The 17,801-nt window shown below is 44.4% G+C and overlaps 2 protein-coding genes across 5 annotated transcripts in view; one reads left to right on the forward strand and one right to left on the reverse strand.

The window, feature by feature from the left end:
• KATNAL2 (katanin catalytic subunit A1 like 2) overlaps positions 1 to 17,801 on the reverse strand; it is a 102,676-nt gene that overhangs the window by 46,093 nt on the left and 38,782 nt on the right. The window lies entirely within an intron of this gene.
• On the forward strand, positions 12,530 to 16,977 carry IER3IP1 (immediate early response 3 interacting protein 1). The gene is made up of 3 exons (XM_057405726.1): positions 12,530 to 12,682; positions 14,424 to 14,525; positions 15,382 to 16,977. Exons 1-3 carry the CDS (start codon positions 12,592 to 12,594, stop codon positions 15,435 to 15,437), a joined length of 249 nt encoding a protein of 82 aa, XP_057261709.1. The 5' UTR covers positions 12,530 to 12,591; the 3' UTR covers positions 15,438 to 16,977.

Consider the following 17,801-nt stretch of genomic DNA (forward strand, 5'->3'; position numbering starts at 1 on the left):
ATCAGGCTTGTTCGGACTTGAAGCCAAATAAAAGGCCAGTAATGCCTTGGAGGACAGGAGAAGGTATTTATTGAGTGTCCTCCCCTATGGATAGTATAGAATGGATCACTGACCACTGATCACCTTAACTAAGAACGTATCTCCCTTTACCTGCAGGCCTCTCCTCCACTCTTCACCTCTCTAAAATGTGTTTAATGTAGCTCATTCACTGTTTTCTTACACCATAGAGGAAAATTCACAGCCATGGTCATTATCTAAACGCGCTCAGTGATTTGGACTGTGGACATCTGAAGCCCTGCCAAACAATCTCCAGGGACCTGGAGAGGTGTTTTGGTCCTGTTTGATACCAGTACCGAGGCAAGAGGAGCTGAAATTGTTATCCAGCTCCCTATCAAGGCACAGTGCAAAAATGAGTCAATCTCCTTTGTTTGCTCTGAAATATGTGCCAGCCCGAAGTGTATTAATGTTGTGTGTGAAGGCATGAATGAGAAAGGAGTGCCCACCCTGGGGCACCACTCCTTCTCTGGTCACAAAGCACAGGTAATCGCACTTTTGAGCAGATAACTCAGTCCAGTTGCCAGCTCAGCTCCAATCTCCAGCAAGGATGAGGGATTTCTGCAGAGCAAAATGAGGTCCACATCTGTAGAGATGTGACTTCCTTAACAGAGGCATGTAAAGAGGTGCAGAACAACGTTGATGGTATCCTCGTGCCCGTGGTGCAGTGAAGAACAGCTAAGCCAGGCTGCAAGAAACACTAAAACAAAGTATGTTTGAAACCCATCACTAAACTGCCAATCACCAGTTAACAGCTCAATGGCTTTTTAAATTCCTGCCTCCTTGCTTTCGGTGTGAAGACCTAGGCTGGTCTGCCAAACACCCAAAGAACGGAGATGGGGCTCAGACTTACTGTGGTCCTGTAGTCACCCCTTGTCCCTTGTCCCTCACCTGCAGACCACCCAGACCAAGCAGCTGCCTGCCCTCACCCAGCCTGCTGGAGGAGACCCAAAGGCACATCAAAGGCATGTTTCTTGGGGGTGTTTCTTGCATGCTTCTGAATAAGGCAGTTCTGTTGGAGGAGTTCATGCAATCAGCACATCAGGAAGGGTCCAGTACACAACAGAAGCACTGGCAGTGCTCTAGTGGAGACCAGCCATGTGTCCTTCTCCACCAGAAAGATCATGAAAGGAACTGCAACAAAAGGACAGCAAGTAAAGCTTCTCTTTGATCCACCTCCAAACCTTATTGATTGGCTACAAACGGAACAGATTATTCTGCCCTAACAAAAACCACAGAGAGAAGGAAGTAATCAACAGAGGCAAATGAAGTGAGCAATTAGCCTGAAACCCTTCAGACCAGCTTTACCTTCATGCAAGGTCTCAGCAGCACAATGCTAATGCAAGGATCTACAGCAGTCGCAAGGTAACCCAGAAATCTGTAATCTTATTCTGCTCTAGATTTAAATCACCGTGGTTTATTCTCTTTTCTCAAACTGAAGGGTGACACTGAGGACATCTTACTGCTGTGCCAAAAAGAGATTGTGTCATGGGGGCTGGAGGATTCTGTAGTAAGCACATGATCTTTTACTTTCAGTAATAGCTCAGCTTTCCTTAGACCAGGGAGATTTAATGTGAGATCCTGAAACAGCATCTAGGCCAACTTTTTCGTTTATTCACAGACAGATGCACAAATAGATAAGAGGCAAAGCCTGGACAGTCTGCTTAGCCGTAACATTATGCTGCCTGGTTTTACTGTCCAAGCTTTATGAAAACAGCAGTTGTTGCAGATCCCTCTGATTCATGTTAACAGGGGGGGTGATGGTTGTAGCGACAGGACGAGGGGTGATGGTTTTAAACAGAAAGAGGGAGGATTCAGACTAGGTCAAAGAAAGAAATGTTTTATGATGAGGGTGCTGAGGCGCTGGCACAGGGTGCCCAGAGAAGCTGTGGCTGCCCCATCCCTGGCAGTGTTCAAGGCCAGGTTGGACACAGGGGCTTGGAGCAAGCTGCTCTAGTGGAAGGTGTCCCTGCCCGTGGCAGGGGCTTGGAACTGGATGAGCTTTAAGCTTCCTTCAACCCAGACCAGTCTGTGATTCTGTGACTCTATGTCATACACAATATTTCCATGGGAGCAGCATTTCAGAGCTGGTGTTAGTCCTCATATAAACATGAGTATGGATTTGGCTTGGCTTTTCCCCTACAGGGTTGCATTTTCTTCAGTCACTTGCTTTTTTCTAATGCAACCTGTGGCCACACAGATTTTCCACTATAATTCCATTTTGAGTTAAGCATGTTGATGCAAAGAGAGGAGAGCCTGAAGTGCAACATCTAAGACTTTAGATAGAAGCTCCTTTTATTTCTGAGAACATATTGGCAATTTATTCTTGAGTTTATTAACTGAATGTCATCAGGGTACATCCTGTGACTCCACATTTTTTTTTCTATAGAAAAAGAGCTAGAATAGAATACAGTAATGATTGGAAATCTGTACCACACTGCAAGCTGGAAATAGGGCTGCGTGTGTCTGTGTGGCAGCATCAGTACAAGGTCACACCTGAATCTGACTTGAGCACTTGATTTTTATCCCGTTTACTTTACAGTAATAAGCTGTGTGATAGTTTTAAGCTTCTACAAGAGGAATATTATCATAAAAGCAAGAGACAGGAGATCCCCTTGAAATTCCCAGCCATGCCACAGGCTGTCTAACCGATATGAGGCAAATTGTTCCCCTCAGTTTCCCCGACTTGACATTAGGCTCATGATTTATCCTTGCCTCACATACTTACTGTTATAGAAAGCTTCATTCATCATTTTTAGAAACTGCATTCTTGGATGAGGGTTTGGAACCAGGCAGAATTTCTGTGGTAACATAATATTATTTGCACAAAGCAAGAAATGGTATTTTGGACACCCATTATCTTTCCATCCAGCTGTTGGTCATTCCTAGCTATTTTCTTATGTGGTGGCTGAGAGTTTTTACAGGAGTTAAGCATTCCACTTCTGGGGGCAGTAAAAGAAAAGGTATAACCTCCACTCAAGGAACCTGGTCTCAGTTACCCTTCCTGCTAAAGTATCCCTGTGTGTCCTATGGCAAATTGGTTTGGGGTTAGGTAAAACTGTGCGCTAGGCTTGCTACAGCGTGATGCCAACATGCTTGTCCATGCCAAAATTAGATGCCATAGACAAACACAAGGTCAAAACTCAGACACCTGGGGAAGCTCATTGCCTCGAGGGAAACATTCAGGGTTTTCATGTCAGATTAAATTCTGCCTTTTGGATATGTCCCGTACCTCATCCTGTTTTGGTTTCCAGTCCGCAAAATGGCAATGGCAGAATCTGTCTCACAAGGAAGTTGTCAAGGGAAGTTCACATTAGAGACGGTGAAAGACTCAGATGTCACAAATGGATCTAAAATAAATATGCTGGGTTTCAAAGTTACACTGCAATCCGAATGTCTGTTGGCTCTCCTTTTCAGGATGGTCCGTGCTGGCGATGAAGGTTTCCACAGCATGGTGGTTTCCAAGGAAGAAGGTGTTTCACTTTCCTGTTTGTTTTCATTAGCATTTAAAATTAGTTCTGCAGTGTTCGTGTGGTGACTGTGTGGTGACACTGCTGAGAGGTGCCAGGCAAAAGCAGTCTTATCAAGCATGAAAGATTAGCAGAAACTGAGTGTTGCATGGGCTCAAAAGGAATGAATCAGCCATGTTAGACCTGTTTCTATTGAGGTTTTAGAGTGGGAAGAATGGTGGAAATAAAATGCTGTTGCAGCAGAAGAGAGTGTGGGAGACTTGGAGGCACAGGGTTGGATAGGGGATGTAAGACCTATCCACCAGGGAGTGAAAAAAATTCACTCCTTTAAGTTTGGAATTAAATCCAAGAACAAAAAAGAACAGAAACAGATTGAAAAGGGTGGAAGTGGATGGAAAGTGCTGACGAGACAGGCAGTAAGATTCATTCAGGATCCTGCTGTGTCTTTACTGTGAGTAGGTAGATAATATACGGAGTAACTTTGTGGTCTGACAGTGCCTGGCAGACTTTTCCACCCTCAGATCCATAGGGCTGGGTGTCAGTCTCAGACCTGAAAAGCAGTTTTGCTTTGTACCTTGGTAGATAAAGAACCATCAGTTAATGAACTGATCTGTGATATTTAAAAGAAGAAGTAGTTCCCAGGTATGCCTTTTGGATCGCACCCCTCCCTCCATGGTTTGCAGCAGGACCGTCAGTATTTGCAGCCTGTAGCAACCTGGGGTCATTTAGCAAGAACTTTAGATTCTTAAAGCTGTTTGTCGGCAGAACTCACCTGTAATTTCCATACTCTCTTCAAGGTTCACCACCATCTACTTACGAGATCATCATGGTGTCTCTCAGTGGAAGCCTCTTACTGTTGGTTGCCATCAGCGCAGCAATAAGTGTTCTCCGGAGGTGAGTGTTTGGGCAGTAGGAGAGGACCCAGGGCTGCCAAGGAAACGTGTGCAGTGAGGAATTCCTGCAGGAGCCCCGTGTTGTCAGGGAGCCCACGGGAACAGCCTGCCAAACCCTAGTGCTTCTTGGGCTTCTCCATCAGCCCATCTCGGGGTGCAATAATGGTGGCTGGAGAACTGCTATGATGGGTGCCTGGGGAGTATCAGTTTAAGGCAATGACATTTGGTTTGGGTTTATATCTGGTCCAAATTCTTTTCCCCATTCCCAGACTTTATTTATGTATGTGGACTGAAATTTTATTGAGGAAAAATAAGAGACCCAGGCCCTTCATTTCTCACTACTGCCAACATTTTCTGTTTTTTTTTTTCCAAGAGCAACCTGAGCTCACAGAAGAGGGATGTTCCCTGAGATAATTATTTCTATTATGAGAAACTATGTTTTGAGAAATCTCTTCAACAAAAATTCTGCTCAGCTTTAGTACGAACGCATCCAGCCAAATGGAGAAGAACAACGGGGTCATAAGACATGTTTTATACTAAAGGGCAGAAGACTGAGGGAGAGAAAAAGGTCACCTCCATAATGACTTAAATCAGCTCTATCCCAGCTGCTAGTTCTGTACTGCCATTAGTTATATCCTGTTATTAACTGAATCGCATCCAAAATACAAGCAGCTCTTCACGGCTTGTTTTGCTCCATTTTTGCCATGCCAGGTGGTGCACGTCGAATTACTCATCCAAAAATCTCAGTGCACCTGCGGTGGTGGAAAACGTAACAGTGGCAAACAGAAGCTCTGATAAGATTTCAACGGTGGATTTCACTGGCCCGGTGTGTATCAGTTACATTTCTGGCACGAGAACTGTATCCCCGGCCAGAGTTTGCGATCCATGACGGGATATGTTCCATTGGTGAGCCATTGTTCTCCTTTGATGTCTCAGTTATGTGCCCCGATTCAGTGCCAGAGCAGTGATGACCCACAACTTCTTCCACCTGTAGCTTTCTTCTGGAGACAAAAGGACTTTGGGGTGTATGCTGGGGAGCTGACAGACTGACACAACCCACCATAGATTTGGACTGTGAACTCGTACTGCACCAGTACTGGAAAATGCAGGAAAATGGAATTTTTTAATCAACGTGGAATTTTTTAATCAAAGTGGAGAAAAAGCTGCCTAAGGAAGTTGTGGCTGCCTCATCCCTGGAAGTGTTCAGGTTGGACAGGCCTTGAGGAACCTGCTCTAGGGGAAGGTGTCCATGCCCATGGCAGGGGTTGGAACTGGATGAGCTTTAGGGTCCCTTCCAACTCAAACCAGTCTGGGGTTCTTTTCTTTCTCAGCTGCCTTGGCACTAGGGAGGCCTTCCTTTTTGCCAAGCCGTTTAGTTTTCTCTTTCCCTCCATCTTTTTCCTTTTGCTGTTCTTCTGCCTGACAAGATCAATAAATTCTCATTGTAGCCTTTGCGAAGAACAAAGGGCTGTAAAATTGTAATGCTTTAACTTTTTTGTTTGAATACTTTTCCCTCTTCTGTACCTTATCTCTGTGATGTGTGGTGTTAAAAATTTACCATAAAGACATGCATCTTTCCATATTATCTCTTTCTGGGGGATGAGTCATGAGGAAAAAAAGACTGGGGGGATTTCTGGTAATTTTTACAAAGATTTCCCAATCCCTCTGACTCACAGGTGAGTCCCTCACACTGTGCTGAGACCTAACCTTTTGCACATGGTTTCCTACTACATAATACAACTAACTCTGTGGCTGTGCTGAAGTTATTGGACAGACTCCAATCTCTTAAGGCACCAGGTCTGTGGTTTTGTTTTTAATCTGCCCACTTTTACAGCCTCAAGGAAGACACCATCTATTAATCGTTAAACTGAGCGCTCCAACCTTCCTGGCACTGATGACCTCTGCCCCTGGTGTGGCATCCGCTTGCTAAGGAACAAGCCAGGCTGTTCTCCCTGTACGGGTGGCAGTTACAGGGAGCAGGTTAGTCTAGGATCTGGTATGGAGAGGGATAAGTGTGTTCCTTGGCCTTGTCCAACTCATCATAGAATCAGCTGGGTTGTAAAACACCTTTAAGCTCATCAAGTCCAACCATTCCCCAGCAGTGCCAAGGCCACCCCTAACCCATGGCACTGAGGCCTCGTCTCCACGCTGTGTGAACACTTGCAGGGATGGTGACTGCAGCCCTGCCCTGGGCAGCCTGTTCCAATGCCTGAGCACCCTCTGGGGAAGGAATTGTTCCTCAGCTCCTTCTAAACCTGCCCTGGTGCAGCCTGGGGCTGTTTCCTGAGACACCCCTTCTCTTTGCTCTCCTTAATACCCCTGCTTGCTCTTCAAGCTGCTCACTGCACAGAGACAAAATCCCACCTTTCAGAATTCATGGAGCTGTTCCCTCATCCTTCTCTAAATCCCTCCTTAAGACCTGCTGCTGCCTCAATGCCTGCAGATCCTGACTGTCTGACAGCATTGAGGCAGGGCAAAGCAGAGGCTTCTAATTCTCTGATAAAGTCTGCTTGGTTGGCCTGCTTTTGATATCCACCATCTTCCAGCTGAGACATGGACTGGAAAATACCTACTCCTGTCATCTCAGAAAGGTATCTATATAGTACGGAGCACAGCAGGCTTTGTTTCTGGACTGGTGTGTTTCAGCATGAGCACAATGCCAGCGGTGACTGGGATGAAGATGCCAATAATCATAGTATAATATAATGTAACATAATGTAATACTGATCTGTTGATTAGTCCAAGATGAGCAGCAGTGTGTGTGCGTGCACACGCACTAGACAACAAATGACATTTTAAGGCTGTTACTACAATAAACTTAGGAAATGGCATCAATAAATGCAGGTGTAAATTCAGAATTTTGTCTGTGTTTTTCCCTTGTTCTTCAATCCCCAGGCAGTCCTTTTCTGTGTGAATTAATGTCCTCTGAAGGCACAAAGCTGGCAGGCTGTGTTGTGGAAAGGAATAGCTATTCACTGTCCAAATTAGGAAGGGAAGAGAGGGTACTGCACAGCACATTTAATGTCACAGATAATACAGAAATCTTTTCTGTAGCTGCTCAAGGATAAAAAACAGATGTACTGGTTCTTACCCCATACTCTCAAATGTACAAAATATGCTGCATTCCCAGTTTTGATAATTAAAGCAAACAACTTGACATTCAGTTGTTCTGTCCCGGTTACATACTCAATTTGTGCTTGCAAAAGATGCCTTATGTCTGTAGGATACATCATTAACCTTTGCAGTGGTTTGACACTGCAACAAGTATGATGAATAAAGGATGACAAAGGCCTTAGTATAAGAGGGGTTTATTTATAACACCAAATTGAGACACAGAACCTAAATTTTTCACATACATGGAGTTTTTCAGTTAATGGAGTTTTTCATGGTAGAGATGGTTATGTGGGAGGCAGTTTTAAGGATTCAGTTCCTTGATTCAATACAGTTCCACACAATACAATGGTTCGTGACTGTTCACAGACCCATTAAGGTAAAACCACAATACAGAGAGCTTCTTTCTGGGCTCTGAAGGTGGGTATTTTAAGTTTGCTGATTTTCAGCTATTGAGGGATGACCAGGGCCACTGGCAAAGCTCATCTGGACACACACATTTTTTATCAACCAGTTAACGTGAAGCACTGAAAATGGTGTGTTCCCAGTAAAAGTCTTTTCATTAGTCATTAGAGAAGTCAAATAAGGGTAAAAGAATTGTCACCAACAGAACACTTCTTTTCACTTTCAGCTTGGGATGGGTTGGGCCCATTTCCAGCCTTTCCTGTGTCTTAAAAACAATATTCTGCTGATAGTAGGCCAAGTGCAGGGTCCTGCCCTTGGGCTGGGGCAACCCCAACACAAACACAGTCTGGAGGAGACTGGATGGAGCAGCCCCGAGGAGAAGGACTTGAGGGTGTTGGGTGGGGAGAAGCTTCCCATGACCTGGCTTCAGTGAGCGCTTGAGTCCAGACCCCCCAGAGCGTGAGCAGCAGCTCAGGGAGGGGATCCTGCCCCTCTGCTGCTCTCTGGGGAGACCCCCCCCTGCAGTCCTGATCCAGCTCTGGAGCAACAGCACAAGAGGGACCTGGAGCTGTTGGAGAGAGGCCAGAGGAGGCCATGGAGATGCTGCGAGGGCTGGAGCAGCTCTGCTCTGGAGCCAGGCTGAGAGAGCTGGGCTGGGGCAGCCTGGAGAAGAGAAGGCTCCTGAAGGGGAGACCTGAGAGCAGCTCCAGTGCCTGAAGGGGCTGCAGGAAAGCTGGAGAGGGGCCTGGGACAAGGGCCTGTAGGGACAGGCCAAGGGGAATGGCTTTAACCTGCCAGAGGGGAGACTGAGATGAGCTCTTAGGCAGAAGCTCTTCCCTGTGAGGGTGCTGAGGCGCTGGCACAGGGTGCCCAGAGAAGCTGTGGCTGCCCCATCCCTGGCAGTGTTCAAGGCCAGGTTGGACACAGGGGCTTGGAGCAAGCTGCTCCAGTGGAAGGGGTCCCTGCCTGTGGCAGGGGTTGGAACTAGAACCCAAACCATTCTGTGATTCTGTGGTTCCATAATAGTGTATGTAAAGTATCTAAAGGAGGAAATTGTCAAAGCCAGTTCAGAAGACAAACTCAAAAAGATGGTGGCAAGTGAGGCAAAGGGTGTAAGGACTGATGTCACGAGGATACTTCCTTCGATATTTACTTCCTTTGGTATTTACTCCCTTTGGTATTTACTCACGAGGAATAAACTAATCTAATCCTGAAAACTTGCATGCAACAAGATCAAGTGTTGTTGTCTGTAGAGGATGGTTATATCCGAGGAGCTCTGCTCTGTCTGATGCTATGGAACAATAAACAGAGAATAAAAATCACCGAGGTCTTCACAATCCTTCACCAGCCTGAAGTTTAATCCTTTGACATCTGTAAGGTGGTTTAAATCTCTCCTTTATGGTGATGGACTGCACTCTCCACATGACACCACAGGAATTTACTGCACTGAAATGTAACATCTTAATGAATGAAAAATATAATGCTTTCTTTCTAATGCAAGCAACTCTGTCTGGTTTTGCCTTCAACCACGATTCAGAGATCCCGTAACTCATGATTCAGAGATCAGGCCCGTGTGGTCGTTAAGTTGCCATGATAGATTTTACAAAGGGGAAAATCAAGTCAGGTTTATGTAAGCTTGATAGCAGCTGCTCTTTGGAAATACATCTTAATTATGGGTAAAAATACTAAGCCATAACTTGTATACTTATCTTAAAAACCTCATTTTTTTTTATCTCAGGGCCATAATTTTAAACATTAGCTCTTTGCTGGGGTTAGTATTTATTTATAGTTGGATACAGTAAGCAGATAGCCCAGGAAATGCTGCTTGAGGATGGTGGTTATTAGATGTGCCTGTTAGTGACCCATCATATTTATCTGTATTTAATTATAGAATTACTGCCATAATGCCCTAAGTCATGCCTGAGAGCAAAAGGTAGTTCCATTTGTGAGACCACTATCTGCCAGCACTCACAACTTCTTAAAAACTGTAATGGCCTTTGGGATGAAATCTTTTCAATATTGACTTTCTCTGCATGTAGCGGGTTTGGTAAAAATCAGGATCAGGTTTTCTTCTATTTATAGATACCCAGAAAAAGATGGTTTGAATGGTTAACAAAAGCTTTTTGTAAACTTTGGGGTGGGCCTGGGTAAGTAGAAATGGCTCCATTTTGAAGTGTTAAGATGACAGGATTTAGCAGGTTTGTACCCATACCACATTTAAAAATCTAGATGAGGAATACAGAAGTTATTTTGGGATTCCTGAGCCTGCAAGGTGTGTGTTCATGGTGCTGGTGTGCTCGAGTGTTCCCTCTAACTGTCAGCATGAGTTAAGTCAATCCTACACAAAAGTGTTTGCAGAATCAGAGCCAACATTTGGGAATGTTTTGAGCTTTCATATAATAAAAGCTTCAGCATGTGCTTAAATAATATTGATCTCACTGGAATTGCAATAGATACTTTACTTGCTTCCCTTAACTGAGATTATGTTCCTTTTTGAGACAGAAATGATAAATAATTTCGACCAGGTGACAAAGCTCTGATGAATAGGTTTGATTTTTTGTTCTCTGTTCAATGTCTCTTATTTAACTGTAGTAATTTGGAGGTAAGTTAGTACAGTAATATATGGTATGGGTCTGATGATCGGGTACCACTTTCTCTTGCTTCCAGTTCCAGCTGTTAAAATACGATGTTATTCGATAGTAATGATAATCTAGAGGCATCATACTACATCATCAGCTATACTATATCATTGACCGTACTATGTCATCAGCTGTACTAAAGGAAGTGTTTTGGAAAGGAAAGGAGAAGACAAGAAGAAGCTGAGGCCTGGGTTTCTTCGTGGCTAATTCGCATGCTGTCTGAACATCTATAGATCCCAATGCTTAATTAATCACTGAAGTATCAGGTCACCTCATGCTTGCTGGTGAGTGGAGCTCTGAACCCAGAGCTGAAGCACAGAGATAAAGTATTGATAAACTGTGAATAATTTGCACACATCATATGATCATATCACAAGTCTTCGGCAGAGAGAAGAACTGAGGTGGGTCAGTACACCACATTAAGCCCAAAGTTACCATTTCTATGATGGTGATGAGCCCAGTATCCATCACAGCGCAGTGGTTATACAAATATTGTACCCTGATGGAGTAATAAAAGCCACCAACCATCAGGAGCGAAGAGGTTTGCATAGTGTAAGATCCCTGAGAAATTAAATCAGTGTGATCGTGTAAATTTCCCCCTTCAGCCAATAGGACTGAAAGAGACAAGGGAAAAAAAAAATGTGTATGCATCGATAACTACACAGTATCCCTGAGTTCCAGTTATTATTGTTATTTGGCCGCAGAAGCAATCAGAGGCCCTGATCAAACCAGTAGAATATAACTGTTTTCTTTGGGATTGTCCTAAGAATCCTGACTTCTGCTGTCATGATGTTTTGGATGAACAACAGTTGGGATCTGAGGTAAACATGTAAAGGAATACATATAGAAAATATACAGGGAAGAACCCCTTGATATTATCCATATGAAGTATATATACAAACTATATAGTGTGTATAGATATAGTATATACACATATATATATTATGAAATACAGTATAGAATCATGTAATCCCAGACTGGTTTGGGTTGGAAGGGACCTTAAATCAGTTCCAACCCCCTGCCACGGGCAGGGACACCTTCCACTAGAGCAGGTTGCCCCAAGCCCCTTCCAGCCTGGCCTTGAACACTGCCAGGGATGGGGCAGCCACATAAACAAATATAAAAAAAATATAAGTAATATATCTTATAAAATATCATAGAATCAACTATGGAAAAGGTTGGAAAAGTCCTTTAAGACCACCAAGTCCAACCTTTACCCCAGCACTGCCAAGTTCACCGCTTAAACATGTCACTAAGGGCCTCATCTACACAGTTTGTGAACACTTGCAGGGGCGCCGACTCCAGCACTGCTCTGGGCACCCTCTTCCAATGCCTGAGCACCCTCTGGGGAAGAAGTTGCTCCTAATCTCCATCTAAACGTCCCCTGCTGCAGCTTGGGGCTGTTCCCTCTTGTCTTATTATTAGAATCATAGAACAGTTAGGGTTGGAAAGGACCTTAAGATCGTCCAGTTCCAACCCCCCTGCCATGGGCAGGGACACCTCACACTAAACCATGTCACCCAAGGCTCTGTCCAACCTGGCCTTGAACACCATCTGGGATGGAGCATTTGCAACTTCCCTGGGCAACCCATTCCAGTGCCTCATCACCCCCTTCTCACCTGGGAGAAGAGACTGACCCCCCACCTCAGTATAACCTCCTGTCAGGCAGTTGTAGAGAGCAGTAAGGTCCCCCCTGCGCCTACTCCTCTCCAGACAAATACGTGTGCATTTACATATTTATGTCCATAACGTTACATATTCATAGAAATATACACATACGTAAATGAGAATACAAACGTAAAAATATATAAATGTGTAAGACTGTAAAAACCTAAATACATAACTGCACACATACATAAAGATAACACCACGGCGGCTCACGCTGCCGACCCCACCGCCGTCGGGCTCGCGGCAGGACCCAGCACCGGGCCGAGCGGCCCCGCCCCGCCCGAGGCCCCGCCCCTTCACGGCTCCCACCTCCCCGCCACGTCGTTCTGCGCGCCGCGGCGGCGCTGGGCCATGGCGTTCACGCTGTACTCGCTGCTGCAGGCCGCGCTGCTCTTCGTCAACGCCGTGGCCGTGCTGCATGAGGAGCGCTTCCTCCGTCACGGTGAGCCCGGGAGAGCGGGGCGCACCCGCGGGCCGGCAGCGTGGCCGCCGGCACCGCCCGGCCGCCGCCCGTGCGCGGAAAGGCCTCCGGGCTTCGCGGGGACCCCGTTCCGCCCCACCGAGCCGGTGTCGGGCATCAGTTGCGCGGAATGCCGTCGGGGGGGTTTAGGTCCTGAAGTCCGGGGGGTATCGCTCCTGTCGTTGTGTTGTTTCTTTCTTTCTTTAATTCCATCATTTTAGAGGGTTTTTGTTTTTTTTTTCTTTTCCTGTGCTTTTTGATTCTTCCGCCCTCATCTGCGCCATACGTCGCGATAGCGTGAGAAGGTTTCTTTCATCCTGTCGTTGCCCTTGTCTTGATGAGATGGCACTTCTCGGTCTTGGCACCTTTGTGCTTCCGCGGTACTGGAGAAATTACTGAGGCTGCGCATCCTCATTCTCAAAACAAAGCCCCACAAAGCACACAGAAGCCACTGACACAGATCTGCACACCCCCAGGACAAATGACCTGTGGTCCAGGGTTTCACAGTCTCCTGGTGGGGAGAGTCCAGACTTCCCTAAGGCTGAGTGAGGTTTTTGGCAGGAGTGCAGACAGTTAGCCTGTTGTCCTGTTCCCTGGAAGGATTTGCAGTGAGGGATCTGCTCAGTTCGTGTTTGGGGTTTTCTTGTTGAGCAGCAGTTCGATGGAAATGAAGATGGGATTGGCAGGACGGGTGAAGTCTCTTGTGGGCCCCACGTGATTTGGGAGTAGCAAGGGAGATGGGAAAGGGGGAATCAATCTCTCAGAAGTTACCTGTGGAGAAAAACACAGAGGTTGTGAATGGCTTTAACCTGCCAGAGAGGAGACTGAGGTGAGCTCTTAGGCAGAAGCTCTTCCCTGTGAGGGTGCTGAGGCGCTGGCACAGGGTGCCCAGAGAAGCTGTGGCTGCCCCATCCCTGGCAGTGTTCAAGGCCAGGTTGGACACAGGGGCTTGGAGCAAGCTGCTCTAGTGGAAGGGGTCCCTGCCCGTGGCAGGGGTTCGACCTGGATGAGCCTTAAGATCCCTTCCAGCCCAGAGCAGTCTGTGATTCTACGAATGTCAAAGGCCTCTCCCAGCTCTGCTCTTGAACATTCCCAGATGGTCAAGGGACGCAAAATTCCCTGGTCCCGTTGCTGGGACCACATGCTTGGCCTTTCTGCAGCAGGTGGGGAAGGGTTTCTCCCTTGAAGGGCTTTGTAGACCTGCAGCACCTCGATGTCCCTCTGAAAACCTCCTAAGGAACTGTATTTTTTTTTTAATAGTAGTCACAAAAATCACTATTGTGGTTTGGGATTTGTGCTGACCCTTTTCTGTCATGTAGCTCCTTTCTCAGTGCTGAAGCATCATTTCATACCCGACAAATATTTGCTATTTTATCTTCTAGTAAAGAACCATGATGTAGTTTGGTTTTATTTTGGAGGGTATTTTTAAACCCAGATACACTCCTTTGTTCCTCTGGCATGAAGAGAATGGTAGCCTATTAAAAAAGTAAGGGTTTCCTTCAGAGAAACATTGATTTGTTGTTAGTGTTTCATTCATGAAAATGTTTTTTAAGTTTTCAGTATATTGCATTAAATTCTGATTGTGAACTAAAACGAATTGGTTTACGTTAATTAATATAAACCCTATTCAAGACAGATAACCCATTAATATTGCTGACAGCATTTGTTGTGTGGTTTTGGTGTTTTTTCTTCTAACATGTCTGGCTGGACTTATGTGACACAGTTGGCTGGGGAAGCGATCAAGGGATTGGAGGATTTGGAGAGGAACCAGGAATTAAAGCTCAGCTAACGAACCTCATTCGATCCATACGAACTGTAATGAGAGGTAAGGCTTTGGTTTCAGATATTACCGCCTGTGAAGTTTCTGTGCTTTAATGAAGTACCATCATTGTTTTCACTCTTCTTTTCTACCAGAGAGTTGCTATTTCTGCTCGTCATTCCCAATCTGTCCTTCCTTCACGTCTGGATTCTCTGTAGAAGGGCGCAGGTCCCAGCTCAGGTGCCCTAATTTGGATAAAGTTTAAAACGTTCCCTTATTCTGGCTTGTGGTGCCACTGCTGCATCTTGTCTTTTCCTTGGAATTTGGGAGCTTGAGGGGAGGATCAATCAGAGAGTGCAGTTATCTTCACCATTTGAAGTGCCTGGTGAGGGAAATGTAATTCCTGGTATTCTTAAGGGTAAGCCAGGCTTATATACCTCAACAGATGAAGGGCAAAAAAGAAAAAAAAAAAAAAAGACTCTTTAATTTGTAAGTTACTGGTGTTTTTTCCCTATAAAGCACACCAAAAATTCTTTTTAAAGGGGATGATAAAGAGGAAGTAACAAATCATTATTTTTTTGCCCACACAGAGCTGATGCATTTCTTCTAAATCAGAGCAAAGCCAAGGCTGAAAACTGACTTTGAGACGGTTTAGTTTCATTTGGTGAAGGGGTTGTTTGGGTTAGAGTTAAAACATGATGGGCCACAGAAAAATATTAATGATGTTGCTTCCTACTAATTTTTAGCTTCCTAAGCTTTGATCCTGGCTCCTTCCACTAATCCTGGATTTGGGCAGCAAAATTAAATGCATTTTCAAGATTTTGATTGATTTTGCTCCTTAGTCTCCTGAGATAATGCAAAGTTCTGTCACTGGGATGTGGAAAAGGAAATTTCTACAATTACTCCTCTTCTTTCCCTGCAGTGCCACTCATAGCAGTGAACTCCATTACAATCATTCTCCTCCTGTTGTTTGGTTGAAGACACCTGGAGAAAAACATTTTGGATGGCCAAAGAAGCAAGTTATGAACCATCACCACTGAGTTTTTGGGGATCCGGCACGGTTTAGCTGTCCATCTGACATTCAACTTAACATAATAAAGACACTATTTCTATTTATCCTATTTCCTAATTGCAGTTTCATTACACAAGATACGGGGATCAATGCAACAACGCTGCAAATATGTTGGACTATGACAAGTTCTGTTGCTGCCTGTTCATAACGCTGGCTGTTGGTGTGCGCGTCGCCGGGTGTTGCCGCGGTTGTCGATCATATGCGGTTTTTAAATGTCTCATTCCTCAGGGATGAATCTCCTTTATTATCCTTCACAATTTGTTGTTAAATTAAAAAAAAAGTGGGTTTTATTCCACTTGTTACCACAGTACTTTCAAAAGAATGCAAATTAGGCTCTGAAAACATTATAAATTACTGAGGTCCAATTGTGATACTGAGAGATCAAATGTTATAAATTCTGAATTCCAGTTTTATCCCCCTCAATATTACAACATGTTGTAAATTAGTGAAGTTCAGTTGTGATACAGAGAGATTTGTGATATTGAGAGGAGATAAAGCATGTCATAAATTACTGAATTCCAGTTGTGATGTTAAGAGGAGATCAAGCATGTTACAGATTTCTGAATTCCAGTTGCGATGTTGAGAACAGATCAAACTGGGTAAAATCCTAACTCAGTTTACATTGGAAATCAAATTTTCCTGGTTTGATTGAGACCAGGATTTTCCCTCTGTGTTTCATAACCTTTTCAAACCAGTAATGGTGGCAAAGTAAGTTGAAATTGGGTGCAATTGCTATGCAAAACCTAAAAAAGCTGTACCTGGAGCTGGGTTACTGTGCTGATTTAGACTAGTGAGTGATATTAGTGACTAGTGTTTGTTACTGCTCTGTTAAGGATTATTATACATTTCTTAAAATGTGTGTTAAAAAATTGTTTGTGGTGATTAGTGTGCTGAAAGTGGGGAACCATTTGTATTCTGAGCTTCTTGGGAGGAGAATACTGTGCCCTTTTCAAATGCAATTTTCATTTAAAACGAGCTTATTTGCAGCTTCTTTTGTTACTGATGCTTCTTCCCTGCCCTCCATCTTCATTAAAGAACAGCTTGGAAGTTGACACTGAGTGTGATCTGGCAGTTGTGTTGAAGAAACACTGCTAATTGCTTTGGTACAGACCTTGTCTGAGTTAAGCCTGTCAAGTTAGGTCCGATGTTACATAGGAAGTGTGAAATTAAGGACAATTCTCATGTACCTTTTCAGAAAAGCTAGAACTCTTACATCTGTTCCTGTGCTGAAGTGTTTTAGCTATTGTAACGCAGTTTATCATCCCTTCTTCCGGCGCCTTGATGACTAAAGCATATGCTCTTTGTATACAAAGATAAATCTGTGAAATGTGTAAATGATCTTCAATCTCAGTGATCTGCAGAGGAAAGATTATCCAGGAGGAGAAGTTTATGTTGTTTCCTGTTTTTAGTGAAAACTGGTCAATAAATTGTGGATTTCTAAATTAAGCACTCTCTTTCATAACTCACTTTGTATCTGTGTACAGTTGGAGTACCTCAAAACTCAGCTGCATCCTCTTCCAGATACCAGACATACAGTTCTTACATAAAATACTCCTGTTTTTGTTTTTTGACATGCCTATGGCACTTACAGCTTCATAGTGAAGAGATGATAGTTGCATATTGGTTTATATAGCTAATGAGCCATAGTAACATTGGCCTGAGGCAGAATAGGATCGTGCTAGTCTTTAAAGTAGATCTATTATGAAGTATTTATTTGTAATAATCGTTGTGTAATTCAGTGGCAACGAGGGTACAGGCTCAATCAGTTATATCTATTATGGAAACTGGACAGTTTGTATGTGGAGCAGATAAAACATGGAAGGTATACAAGCATTTTTTAAAAATCATTGCAGAAAAAGCCATGGTAGATGTTTCCATGCTGGATGCACTGGACTGGAGCACTAATTTTGAAGCGGAGCTTGCATTCCATTATCCTTTTCATGCATATTGACAGTTAAAGGACTAGCTTGTTCTAAAACAAAGCCAGTACTAGATTACAAACTACAGCTTTAAAAATGGATGAAAAGCAGTTCCCCCATCTTCCTGCCCTTTCAGGAACACTAAAGCGTCAACGTGTGTCTGACAGGGCATGGGCAGATGATTTCAGAATCTTAGGCATGTGCAGTATAAAGGAGCAGTGGCTCAGCGCAGCACCAGTCCTGCGTTTGAGGCAAAACGGGGACACGTTTCACCAGGCAGATGCAGAACAGTGATTCAAAGTGGGGCAGCAGCTGAAGATCGGCTTTCCCAGCTAATGAGCAGGGAAGAGG

Source organism: Pezoporus wallicus, unplaced genomic scaffold (assembly GCF_028554395.1).
Source record: "Pezoporus wallicus isolate ANWC-B61680 ecotype Strahan unplaced genomic scaffold, APGP_CSIRO_Pwel_v1 scaffold_13428, whole genome shotgun sequence".
Taxonomy (NCBI): domain Eukaryota; kingdom Metazoa; phylum Chordata; class Aves; order Psittaciformes; family Psittacidae; genus Pezoporus; species Pezoporus wallicus.